The sequence below is a fragment of the Stegostoma tigrinum genome, chromosome 25 (genome assembly GCF_030684315.1).
Source record: "Stegostoma tigrinum isolate sSteTig4 chromosome 25, sSteTig4.hap1, whole genome shotgun sequence".
Taxonomy (NCBI): domain Eukaryota; kingdom Metazoa; phylum Chordata; class Chondrichthyes; order Orectolobiformes; family Stegostomatidae; genus Stegostoma; species Stegostoma tigrinum.
The window spans coordinates 51,163,409-51,175,751 of record NC_081378.1 but is presented as its reverse complement, the minus strand read 5'-3'; the positions used below and the strand labels follow the sequence as shown (position 1 = coordinate 51,175,751).

The window sequence follows — 12,343 nt, the reverse complement described above, 5'->3', positions numbered from 1 at the left end:
GAATACAAATCGAAGGGTCTTTTGGTGAAGCGGTAGTGTTCCTCCCTCTGGCCTGTCCCATGTGCCCTCCAGCTGTACATTATAATGTGTGACTAGACTGATCCAAAATCCTTTTGAATTACAGATCAGCTGGGGAAAAGTCCGAATTTTGGAAATCTGGGTGAGATTGCAGCTGGCAGCTAACTGGCTAAAAGCTGTTTAACTGAAAGGTATCAATGTGCCGAATTAGACAGCAAACGGGTTTGAGAGTTCTGCTAGGGGTGGCACAGTGGCTCAGTGGTTAGCACTGCAGCCTCACAGCACCAGGGACCCAGGTTCAATTTCACCCTCGGGTAACTGTCTGTGTGGAGTTTACACATTCTCCCCATGTCTGTGTGGGTTTCCTCCGCGTGCTTCGGTTTTTTCCCACAGTCCAAAGATGTGCAGATTAGGTGAATTGTCTGTGTTAAATTACCCATCGTGATCAGGGGTGTGTAGATTAAGTCAGTTACAGGGGAATGGATCTGGAAGGGATGTCCTGAGGTTCAGTATGGACTTGTTGGGCTGAAGGGCCTGTTACCACACGGTAGGGATTCTATGATTAATGTAACTTATGTATCTGTGTCCAGGGTGTTTGTGGTGACTGTCTGTCTGTGTGTGTGGTGTGGGGTGGGGAGGGTGGGGGTAGTGTGAGAATCAGGACTGGTCCCTGTTCACTGTCCATGTTTTGAATGCTCGGAGCCCCAAGCAGAAATGACACTTGCAGCGCCCCTGCTGCTCTGCAGCCCAATGATGTTGACAGGGGGAGGAAGTGTTGGAGATTGGGAAGGGGTCTAATAATTCCACCATTTCCCATAGCTGAAGGAATCCTGGTCTGCAGCAACATTGGACCTGGGCGGTCTCTCACTGATCAGTGTACAGGTGCTGGGCGTTGCTGATGAGAGACTGTAGGCAGTCAATTGAATATTGGCAGCTGTTGTACCTGTTCCCCACCGCCCCTGCCTGTGCCATTGAACTCTCTGTCCCTGTAGGTGCCAGGCTGCAAATGGCCCAGATTTGAGATGGGGCATAGTGGGTCAGCACCTCTCTCTCCACCTGCATTTCCAACTGCATGGTTTTGCCTGAGCATCTCACAGTATTCTCTAATGATGACAGGACATCCCAGGAAATCTCATTCTCGAGTGTCACTTGTTGCTGAAGCTTGGCTTAAGCTGGGTTGACCTGGGTGTTGTGCAAATATTGCCTGCAGTTGAAGGCTATTTCTGTAAACCATTGACCTGACAGGTATATGAGTGACGAGGGAAACCAAAGAACTGAAGGGGGGAGGTGGGGTGGGGTGGGGGTGGGGGGAGTTCCTCATTGTACTTTCAAAACACTTTTTTCAAACCTTAGGAGCAATATTTTACTGAAGCAAAGAATTGTGAGCTTGCTGGTAGTTATCCTGACCAGCGTCTGGGGGCTAGTGACAACATTGGGAGATCTGTCTCTGACTAGTCAAGCAACAGCCTGACAGGGTCGTACTCACAGAATCGTACTTTACAATGTTCCAGACACCAACTCTATCACCATCCCTGAAAATGTCCAGACTCACCAGCAGGATAGACCCAGCAGAGGTGGTTGTACGGTGGTATACAGACAGGAGGGAGTTGTCCTGGGAGTCCTCAACATTGACTCTGGATACCCTGCGGTCTCATGTCTTAAGGTTAAACATGGACAAGGACACCACCTGCTGATCACCACGTACCGTCTTCCCTCAGCTGATGAATCTGTACTTCTCCGTGTTGCACAACACTTAGAGGAAGCACTGAGGATGGAAAGGGCACAAAATGCACTCTGGCTGGGGGATTTCAATGTCCATCAGCAGCAGTACCAGCTTGAGCTGGTTGAGTCCTAAAGGCCTTAGCTGCTAGACTGAGTCTCTGGCTGGTGGTGAGGAAACCAAAAAGAGGGGAAAACACACTTGTCCTCATCCTTACCAGTCTGCCAGCTGTGGATGCATCTGTCCATGACGGTATCAGAAGGAGTGACCACCACACAGTCCTTGTGGAGACCAAGTTCCACTTTCATTTTGAGAAAAACCTCCACCATGTTGTATGACACAATCACCATGCTAAATGGGACAGATTTTGAACACATCCACCAACTCAGACTGGCCATCCATGAGATGTTATGGGCCATCAACAGCAGCAGAACTGTGCACTAGCACAATGTGCAACCTCAAGGCCTGACGTTACCATCAAGCCAGGGGATCAACCTTGATTCAACGGAGAATGTTGGAGTTGCACCAAATCGGGAATGTGATGGAATACTCCTCTCTTACCTGGATGGTGTGGCTCCAACAACACTCCAGTTTGACACCATCCAGAACTAAGCAGCCTGCTTGATTGATACCACATCCACAAGCATCCACTACCGACGCTCAGTAGCAGTGGTGTGTACTGTCTGCGAGATGCACTGCAGAAATCTACATTAGATAGCATCTTCCAAATTGGTGACCACTTCCATCTAGATGGACAAGGGTAATGGATGCAAGTTCTCTTCCAAGCCACTCACCACCCTTACTTAGAAAATTATCACTCTTCCCCTTCTCAAGGGCAACTGTAGGTGGGAATCCAATAGTTAGCCTATCTAGTGACACCCATATCTCAAGAGAGAATATGAACTGACCTTGGCCCAGAGCAGAAAGCAAGTGATTGTGAATCTGCTGATCATTTTACATCCCTACCACTGGAATTCAGAGAGAAGGCCATTCAGGCCCTCAAGAGTGTCTCTCCATTCAATGAGATCATGACTATCTTATTATTTATAAACATCAAATTGTCTGGGTCTTAACATTATCCTGGCACAACTTGTTCGCCCTTAATATATTACCATCAGTGTCCAGTATAAGTTTTCACCACATCCCCTGCAGAAAAGCTCAACAGCTTTGTGTGGGTGACAGTTCTAAATGTTGCCTCTCCTTTGAGTTCGGAAGTAGTTTATGATATCACTGTGAATGGCCTACCTTTAATTGGGAGTTTGTACCCTTTATTCCAGACTTTGTTCAGTCCCTAGACAGGAGCAAGTTAGTTCCTATCTATCATCTCAAATCTTCAATCTTGAGGAGCTCTGGTGGAGCAATGGGTATTGTCCCTGTCTCTAAGACAGAAGCACTGGATTCAGCTCCCACTCCAGGATTGGGCAGTGACAGAGAGTGTGTTTGTACCAAACAGGATTTGTTTCAATTTGTTAATGTTTCCGATATGCCTGAGGCAGGTGGTACGACAGGCAGACACTACCGAACTAGGTGCCCTCAAGCACCAGCCTCTGGTGACAGTCCACTAATTAATTTCAGTAAAATCCCAGCTTTACAAATGTGGTTTTGTCTATATCAAGCTGAATTAGGCAAAAGATCCCCAACACAGAGCATATAGTCTGTAAACTGTCCCTGAAATATAACAGAACTTAATTCCAACATTCTCTACCTGCACCAGTATTGCAAGTCCTATCACACTCTGCTGTACCCTGTGAGATAGTAAGAACTGCCAATGCTGGAGTCAGAGATAACAGTGTAGTGCTGGAGGAGCACAGCGGGCCAGGCAACATCAGAGGAGCAGGAAAGTTGACATTTTGGGTCAGGATGCTTCTTCAGAAATGGGGGAGGGGGAAGGAGGCTGGGAAATAAATAGAGAGAGGAGGAGTGGGGCTGGGGAGGTAGGTGGGATGGTGATAGAGTGCTGGTAAGCAGTGGTGGGGATTTGTCAATGAGGTGGGAGGAGTGGATACATGGGAGAGAAGATGGATAGGTTCTGCTTGGTCGTGGAGGCGGGGATGAGAGGCAGGTTTGGTCATTTCAATTCCCCCTCCCACTCCCTCGACAACATGTCCTTCCTGGGCCTCCTGCAGTGTCACAACAACGTCACCCAGAAACTGGAGGAACAGCACCCCATGTTCTGCCTCGGGAGCCTACAGCCCAATGGACTCAATATAGACTTTACTAGCTTCAAAATCTCCCCACCCCCACCCCCCAGCTTCATCCCGTGAGCAACCCTCCAACTCATCCCCGCCTCCTTGACCTGACACAACCTGTCCATCTTCTCTCCCATCTATCCGTTCCTCCCACATCACTGACCAATCCCCACCACTGCCTACCTGCACTCACCCATCACCATCTCACCTACCTTCCCCCAGCCTCACCCCTCTTTTCTCTATTTATTTCAGAGCTCCCTTCCCCCTCCCCCATTTCTGAAGAAGGGTCCTGACCCAAAACATTAACTTTCCTGCTCCTCTGCTGCCTGGCCTGCTGTATTCCTCCAGCCACACATTGTTTTATCTCTGCTGTGCCCTGTGTCTGGTTTGCGACAGCACTTTCCAATTATATCTTGGAAAGGGGGGAGGTGGACCCTGTGAGTGATCCTGAGGGAAAATGAGGGCGGGCTCACTATGAATAAAACTGAAGAAGAATGAGGGATGAGACCCTGACAGTGAGTTAGAATGAGGGAGTGGAGCCTGTGAGTATCACTTGGTGAGAATGTGGCAAGGCGCTCAGTAAAGAACACTGACGTCGAATGAGGGGATACCCTCTGAGTAACATTGGGATAGTACGAGGGGATGAACCCCGGGGGTTGGGTCACGGGCACTGACAATGATGATGAATTGTGAACTTTGCCCAGTTCCCCACTTGTTCTGTTCATGCTGTTGTGGAGCAATGGCAGTGTCCCTACCCCTGAGCCAGGATGCCCACATTCAAGTCTCACCTGCTTCAGAGGTGTATAATATCTTCTCTAAGCAAGTTGATTAGTAAATCTGTCTCTGCGGAGAGGCTGTTACTGTTGAGTCTAAGGGTTATTGATGCTACCTGCTTGGCGGCTCCTTTACTGTAGCGGCAGTGTATGTGGCTCTATTGTGTTGCCGTTTGTGAGACATGCTGGTTTCTCTCACAGGGACTGGCCCTGATCAATGGCACTCAGATGATCACGTCGCTTGGTGCAGAGGCAGTGGAGAGAGCAACGGCGATAGCCAGACAGGCAGATATCATAGCAGCTCTCACCCTGGAAGTTCTGAAAGGCACCACCAGAGCCTTCGATAGTGGTGAGTGATCATTGGCAGCAAATGTTTTGTTGTGGGCTTTTAACTCCTGGGCTGAGACATTGCACACACACTCAATACATACTGAGCTAACCTTCTACAGCACTCTGTGTCACACAATTACAATGCTTCATTATTGCTGCAACCTTTATTTATTAAAGATGGCCTGAAGTATGATGTTCTTCCATGATAACCTGTAATAAACATTTGGCTTTGCCAGTGACTCCTCGACCAGACCAGACCTCCCTCCCTCCCTCCCCTCCCATCAAAGTATTGTAAGGAGATAGCCTGGCCCCTAAACTTTATATTTATTTAAAAGCAAGTGTAAGGTGCTGTGTTCCAGATGTAATTCAATTGGTCCACTACAATTTAATCAAACACATACTTTATTCTTACAACTCAGTTAAACTAACAAATAAAAATTTGCACAATCTTAACAAGAAATACTTAACAAGATAAGGTGGAGGCGATGGCCTAGTGGTTTTATCACTAGAATATTAATCCAGAGACCCAGGTAATGCTCTGAGGACCCAGGTTCAAATCTGTGCATGGCAGATGGTGGAATTTGAATAGAATAAAAAATATTGAATTAAAAATAAAACAAAAATGTAATAAAAAATTAAGAGTCTAATGATCATGAAATGATTGCTGATTGTTGGAAAAACCCATCTGGTTCACTCATGTCCTTTATGGAAGGAAACTGCCATCCTTATCTGGTCTGGTCTACATGTGACTCCAGACCACAGCAATGTAATTGACTCGCAAATGCCCTGTGGGCAATCATGGATGGGTAAGAAGTACTGGCCTGGCCAATAATGTCCACTTCCAAGAATGACTGACTAAAAACAATTTAACAACTAATCATCAACTGTTTCAATATAGGCAGCATCCCACAAGCATGCCCTTTGGCAAGACAGTTCTGATTCTCATGTACCGTTGCTCTCCAGTGCAGAGGAAAGAAATAATCTGCCCTGTTTGATTTTTAAGAGGAAGCTTCACTTTCTAACACCCTAGCAGCTTGGAACTAAAGCTTTTAGTTTCAGTACCAGCAGCAGGAAACTTCCTTCTAACTGAAAACCTTCCTGGGTCTGACCTTGCCCATTCATGCTCCCTTTGTTGCATTTAAAATAAAACACCCAGGGATAAGCCCAGGTTGTTTACCCACTGCTCCTGAAGCAGATATTCTTGCACCCCGTGACAACATCTCTCTAAGAGAAACAACACAGAATACATTGCTCTTAAATGCGTAGTACTGACACACACCTAGGTCCCAGAATGCTCTAAAATAAAGATACCAGCCAATGTCCATTCCACAGCTAGACCATTATCCTCATCATAGAGGGGCCCCTTGTTAGCCCCTGGCCCCTGAGGGTCTGTTGGGAGAAGATAGAGTCCCTATGTTTCAGGCCACAAAATCCAGGTTTAAGTTCTGCCCCAGGATGTGTAATGGCCACAGAAGTGCAGGAGCATGGCCACAGATTGATCTTAAACAGCACAGAGGTTCACTAAGACCTTTACGTTAGTGAGCTATTATACCGCCTGTTTGCACAGCTCAGGGAAAGCTGTCTCCTAGCCATTCCTTTCTCACTGCACTGATTGTTGCCCACGTTAGCAAAGAGAGTGCAATACATCTGAATGAACAAGCTCAGCAATATGACATACATTGTGCTAATGTAACTACGATGAGATCCAGTGGATCTATGGCTAGTTGCATTCTTCAATGAGCTTTTGATGACAGGCCATAGAGGCCTCTGTACAAATCGAACACAATTGTCAACCACTGGTTGTGTTAGGTGTTGAGTCTGCTGTTATCCATGTGTTTTAGACATTCATGAACTTCGTCCTCATCCTGGCCAGATGGAGGTGGCTTTCCGATTCCGGTCACTGCTGGGTTCTGATCACCATCCCTCAGAAATAGCAGGTGAGCTCTTCCCACCTACGGGGCCATTGGTGATTTTTCAGCTTATTTCGGGCAGCTTTGTCTCCGCATTGCTGTAACATTGTGCTCCCTTCACAGAAAGCCACCGGTTCTGTGACCGTGTTCAGGATGCCTACACCCTCCGCTGTTGCCCGCAGGTAGGCACCTCCCGATGCTTCCCTGGAACCTGTTGGAGTCCCATCTGACTCCTTTGCCACTATAGGCTCAGGCCAGCAGTTATAGAGTCATAGACAGAGTCGTACCACGTGGAAACACCCTGCATCCCAACTTGTCCATGCCAATCAGGTTTCTAAAACTGAACTAGTCCCATTTGCCTGCGTTTGGCCCAAATCCCTCCAAGCCTTTCCTATCAATGTACCCATCCAGATGACTTTTAAACATTGTAATTGTACCAGCCTCTACCACTTCCTCTGGCAGCTCATTCCATACACACGTCACCTTCGGTGTGAAAAGGTTACCCCTCAGATCCATTTTAAATCTCTGCCCTCACCTTAAACCTGTGCCCTCTAGTTTTGGACTCCTATACCCTTGGAAGAAGTTTTTGGATATTCGCCCTTTTCATGCCTCTCATGATTTTATTTAAACCTCTTTAAGGTCACCCTTCAGCCTCCTACGCTCCAGGGAAAAATGTCCCAGCCTCTCCTTGTAACTCAAGCCTTCTGGGCGTAGCAACATCCTTGTAGACTTTTCCCTGTACCCTGTCTAGTTTAACACATCCTTCCTATTAGCAGGGAGATCAGAATTGTATGCACTATTCTAAAAGTGGGATCACCAATGTCTTGTACAGCTAAAACATGATGTCCTGCACTTAATACTCTGACCAGTGAAGGCAAGCATGCCAGATGGTACCTCCACCACCCTGTCGACAATAATTCACATTTTTAAACCACAAGGAACTAGATTATGTGTTCCACAATGCTGTTGTTGACCTGATTCTTTCTGTTTTCTGCTGTTAGACAGTTTTAAATTTCTATGGCATATTTTGTAACCTCACAGTCCCTGTAGTCAATGCAGTGCCTTTTGTAGAGTAGTCACTGTGATGCATATGAAACCCTATGGGCCAGTTGCTAGGAATAGGCACCATGTCATAGCAACTGGACAGTCTGTTTTTAGGACTTTGATTAGTGGATAAATATTGGCCAGGACACCATAGGGAACAACTTAGTGCCATGGGATCTTTTGAGAGGACAGACGTTTCCCAAGTTTACTGTCTCCTCCAAAAAGGGGACTGCACCAACAATACCAAGTACAGTACCAGAGTTAGTAGGAACTGCGGATGCTGGAGAATCTTAGATAACAAGGTGTGGAGCTGGATGAACATAGCAGGCCAAGCAGCATCAGAGGAGCAGGAAGGCTGACGTTTCGGGCCTAGAAGGGTCTAGGCCCGAAACGTCAGCCTTCCTGCTCCTCTGATGCTGCTTGGCCTGCTGTGTTCATCCAGCTCCACACCTTGTTATCTACAATACCAGCGTATTTGCCTTGGTCATAATCTGTGCACGTTGTTGCTTTGTACAGCGATGGCTAAGTCAAAACACTGCACATATGAAAGCATTTTAAAAAGAAGCATTTATAGTACTGACCTAGAACAAGCGGTTGCTGACACTGTTTGGATTTAATTCAGCTTTGTCTTTACAGGTGCATGGCGTGGTGAATGACACGATCACGTTTGTGAAAACTATCATTGAGACTGAGATTAACAGTGCAACAGATAACCCGGTATCCTTTGTGAGTTTAGTGTAGTATGTTGTGAACTTTTGTTCTTGTATACTGTGTCAACTCTGCATGTAGCCCAAAGAGACAACAAAAGAAGGGCAGAGATAAGGTGAGCCAATTACTGTAAAGGATGTTCATTGAGATAAATGACATATGAGGAGGTAAATGGTACTTGATGTTTTAAAAAAAAAGGCTGACTGTAAGCTTTAATGTACTGAGCCACCAATCAAAGGTAAATCTAGCAGGGAGGAATAATAGGAATTAAGAACAGAAATAGGCCATTCGGCCCTTTGAGCCTCTTCCAGCATTTGATAAGATCATGGCTGTTCTTAATGTGCCCTGAGCTCCCAACTACCCCCAGTGATCTTTGACCCCCTTGATGCTGCTTGTTACAGACCATTGGGAGAATCACTGCAATACTATAGAGTTAACAAGGTGTGGAACTGGATGAACACAGCAGGCCAAGCAGCATCAGAAGAGTAGGAAGGCTGACGTTTCAGGTCTAGACCCTTCTTTGGAAATCCAGACCCAAAAAGTCAGCCTTCCTGCTCCTCTGATGCTCCTTGGCCTGCTGTGTTCATTGGCTTCACACTTTGTTACCTCAGATTCTCCAGCATCAGCAGTTCCTACTATCTCTGAATACTATAGAGTTATTCAGTCATACCATAATAACTATTAGTCACCATATATGATGGCCAAGTTCTGATAGATTCCTTGTCCTGATCTTTAGTGTCAAGCTATTGCTGAGTTTACACATGATAGGGATCTGACCGTTATTCACTGGAGAAACTGTTAATAGACCATCACCAATATTGTTTGTTGTAATGGGATGATGGCAGCTTGAAGTGCTTAAAGACTCGAGTCCATTGTAATCAGGGATTTAGCTGAATCAGGCACATTGCATCCTCTGAGGTCTATTGTGAAAAGTGACGTTGTGATTGCTGTAGAGCGAGCCAACAGCAGCTTGCAGTGATGAAAGAATGAAGAGAAAACCTATGTTCTGCAGTCAGTATGTCAGAATGAGAATTGGTGTGAGGTCACAGACCTGAAACATTGGTTCGTTTTCTCTCTTCCACAGCTGCTATTCAACATTTCCATTGTCAGTGGTTTCAAATCAATGTGAGGTGCATGGTGGCGCAGTGGTTAGCACTGCTACCTCACAGTGTTAGGGACCCAGGTTCAATTCCAACCTTGGGCAACTGTCTGTGTGGCACTTGCATATTAACCATGTGTCTGTGCAGGTTTCCTCTAGGTGCTGTGGTTTTCTAACACATTCCAAAGATGTGCAGGCTAGGTGGCTTGGCCATAGTGCCCAGGGATGATTTTGGGATTGATTTGTGCCGAGAGAAAATAAAATTCATTTGAAGTGACTCAGTGCAACATTTAATTCTGTGGTTGGATATGTCTGGCTTTAGCACTAGGCTCCCAGTGACTCTCATCTCCAGAAGTTATACACCTTAATATGTTTGTTTAATTAAGATGGTGTTTGCAGAAAGAGGAGAAACTATTTCTGGTGGAAACTTTCATGGAGAATATCCTGCAAAAGTAAGATTTTTGCTTCACCAAAATTGCTGGAATAAAAAATTAGAATTTAGAATTGGCTTTATTGTCACGTACTCAAATCAGTACAGTGAAAAGTTTACAAAGTCAGCATTTATAGCACCATCTTAAGTACAAAGGTATGTAGATTCAGATTCTTCAGTACAAATTCTTAGGGGGAAAGAGAATTCAAAAAATGAAGAAATAAAAGTGCAGCATTTACAAATAATAGGAATAAATTAGAAAAATGAAGAAAGAAAAGTTCAGAATAACAGAATAAAGTTCAGGGAAAAGCAATTCAGGCATTCTGAATTAGAAATAGGCTCAATGGAGTTTAACCGGAATATAATTTTCACTGGAAGAGTTGGTCAGACAATTTTTTTCATCTTGAGAAGAATGAGGAGACAGTTTGGGAGAACATTCTTCATCCAGAAGCTGGGATGTGCAATGCCTGACTGGAGTTGGAGAGAAAATTTATAAAAGCTGGCATTTCAATAGAAGAACTGAAAGGGTATGATGAAAAATCTCGAGAGTGGGATTGATTGCATAGCTCTTACAGGGCGACAATACATGGAAGGTGGGCTGAATGGCCACCTTCCATGCTTTACTCTTTTTAAACTTCATAATTTAGGTCCTGCATGTCATTCTTCAGCTTCCCAATGATGGATAAAGCTCTAAGACACGGACAGTCCATAGTTATTACGGATATTAATTAGTCATTCACTGAGATAGAACTTCTTGCTGAAAGAAGAGACATTTTGTTGAAGTTTTTCTCATCAGGACAATTTATAAGAATACCAAAATAAAGAGAAGAACCACATTTATACATTGCAAGAGAAGAGTGCTGGTTGGTCATTTTCTATGGAGATATTCATTACTTTACCACATTTTTTAAATCATGACAAGTATTAATGTGGACAAGAATGCATTTTGTTTTCATTCAATTAATTTTCAGTGGCGAAAGAATATCAGATGCCAGGCAGAGGTGAGAAAGCAACATCGTTTGGTTTCAGACCAGGCATCTCACTCCCAGAATCAATGAAATTCTTGTTATCTCACAGGCCTTGGACTACCTGGCGATTGGTGTTCACGAGCTTGCTGCTATCAGTGAGAGGAGGATTGAGAGACTGTGTAACCCATCCCTGAGTGAATTGCCTGCCTTCTTGGTTAATGAGGGAGGTCTGAACTCAGGCTTCATGATCGCTCACTGTACAGCAGCTGCCTTGGGTATGTCACTCCAGTCAGGTCCAGCATGTGTGGCTGTTTCATTAGTTGGATGTCCAGAGTGAGTGGGAACTTGATAGTCAGTGGGCTGTACTTTGTGTGTGTGTGTGTGTGTGTGTGTGTGTGTGTGTGTGTGTGTGTGTGTGTGTGTGTGTGTGTGTGTGTGTGTGAGTGTGTGTGAGAGAGAGGGGCTGAGGGGTGATCTTATAAATGTTTATAAAATCATGACAGACATAGATAAGGTGATAATAGTCACAGCCTTTTCCTCAGGGTAGGGGAGTCCAAAACTCAAGGGCATAGGTTTAAGGTGAGAGGGTAAAGATTTAAAAGGGACCTGAGGGGCAACTTTTTCACACAGAGGGTGGTATTTGTATGGAATGAGCTGCCAGAGGAGGTGGTTGAAGTGGGTACAATTGCAACGTATAACAGATGTTTGGACAGGTACGGGGATATAGGCCAAATCCAGGCAAATGGGACTAGCTCGGTTTTGAAAATCTGGTCGGCATGGATGATTTGGGCCAAAGTGTCTGAATCTGTGCTGTATGACTGGCAGGTATAGGAGTCTGATCCGGTGTTCACTCAGTGGAGCATCCCAAACACATGGACTAATTGGAACGTTGAATATAAACCAGGAAAAAGGCCTTCAGGATATCCAAACCCACGCAATGTGTAATAAATATTCTGTTGGAATTTTGTTCAATACCTGGCCATGCCCCGCTCAAATCCTTCCAGAATTGCTACTACTTTGGGATCTGCCTGTCAATGTGGAAAATTGCCCAATTATCCAGTCCATAAAAAGAAAACACCACAAATCAAATTGACCCATATACTGCCCTTTCAATCTATTCATAGAGTCATACAGCATGGAAAAAGGCCCATAGT

The 12,343-nt window shown here is 45.2% G+C and overlaps 1 protein-coding gene across 4 annotated transcripts in view; it reads left to right on the top strand.

The window, feature by feature from the left end:
• hal (histidine ammonia-lyase) overlaps nucleotides 1-12,343 on the top strand; it is a 47,332-nt gene that overhangs the window by 21,186 nt on the left and 13,803 nt on the right. For 3 of the 4 annotated variants that reach the window (XM_048553918.2, XM_048553921.2, XM_059654742.1), the window contains 6 exons: nucleotides 4,902-5,049; nucleotides 6,872-6,967; nucleotides 7,064-7,122; nucleotides 8,621-8,701; nucleotides 10,178-10,243; nucleotides 11,299-11,464. In XM_048553918.2, coding sequence (XP_048409875.1) covers nucleotides 4,902-5,049; nucleotides 6,872-6,967; nucleotides 7,064-7,122; nucleotides 8,621-8,701; nucleotides 10,178-10,243; nucleotides 11,299-11,464 — 616 coding nt within the window. Of the gene's footprint in view, nucleotides 1-4,901; nucleotides 5,050-6,871; nucleotides 6,968-7,063; nucleotides 7,123-8,620; nucleotides 8,711-10,177; nucleotides 10,244-11,298; nucleotides 11,465-12,343 lie in introns of all 4 variants that reach the window. The other variant, XM_048553919.2, reaches the window with a different exon arrangement.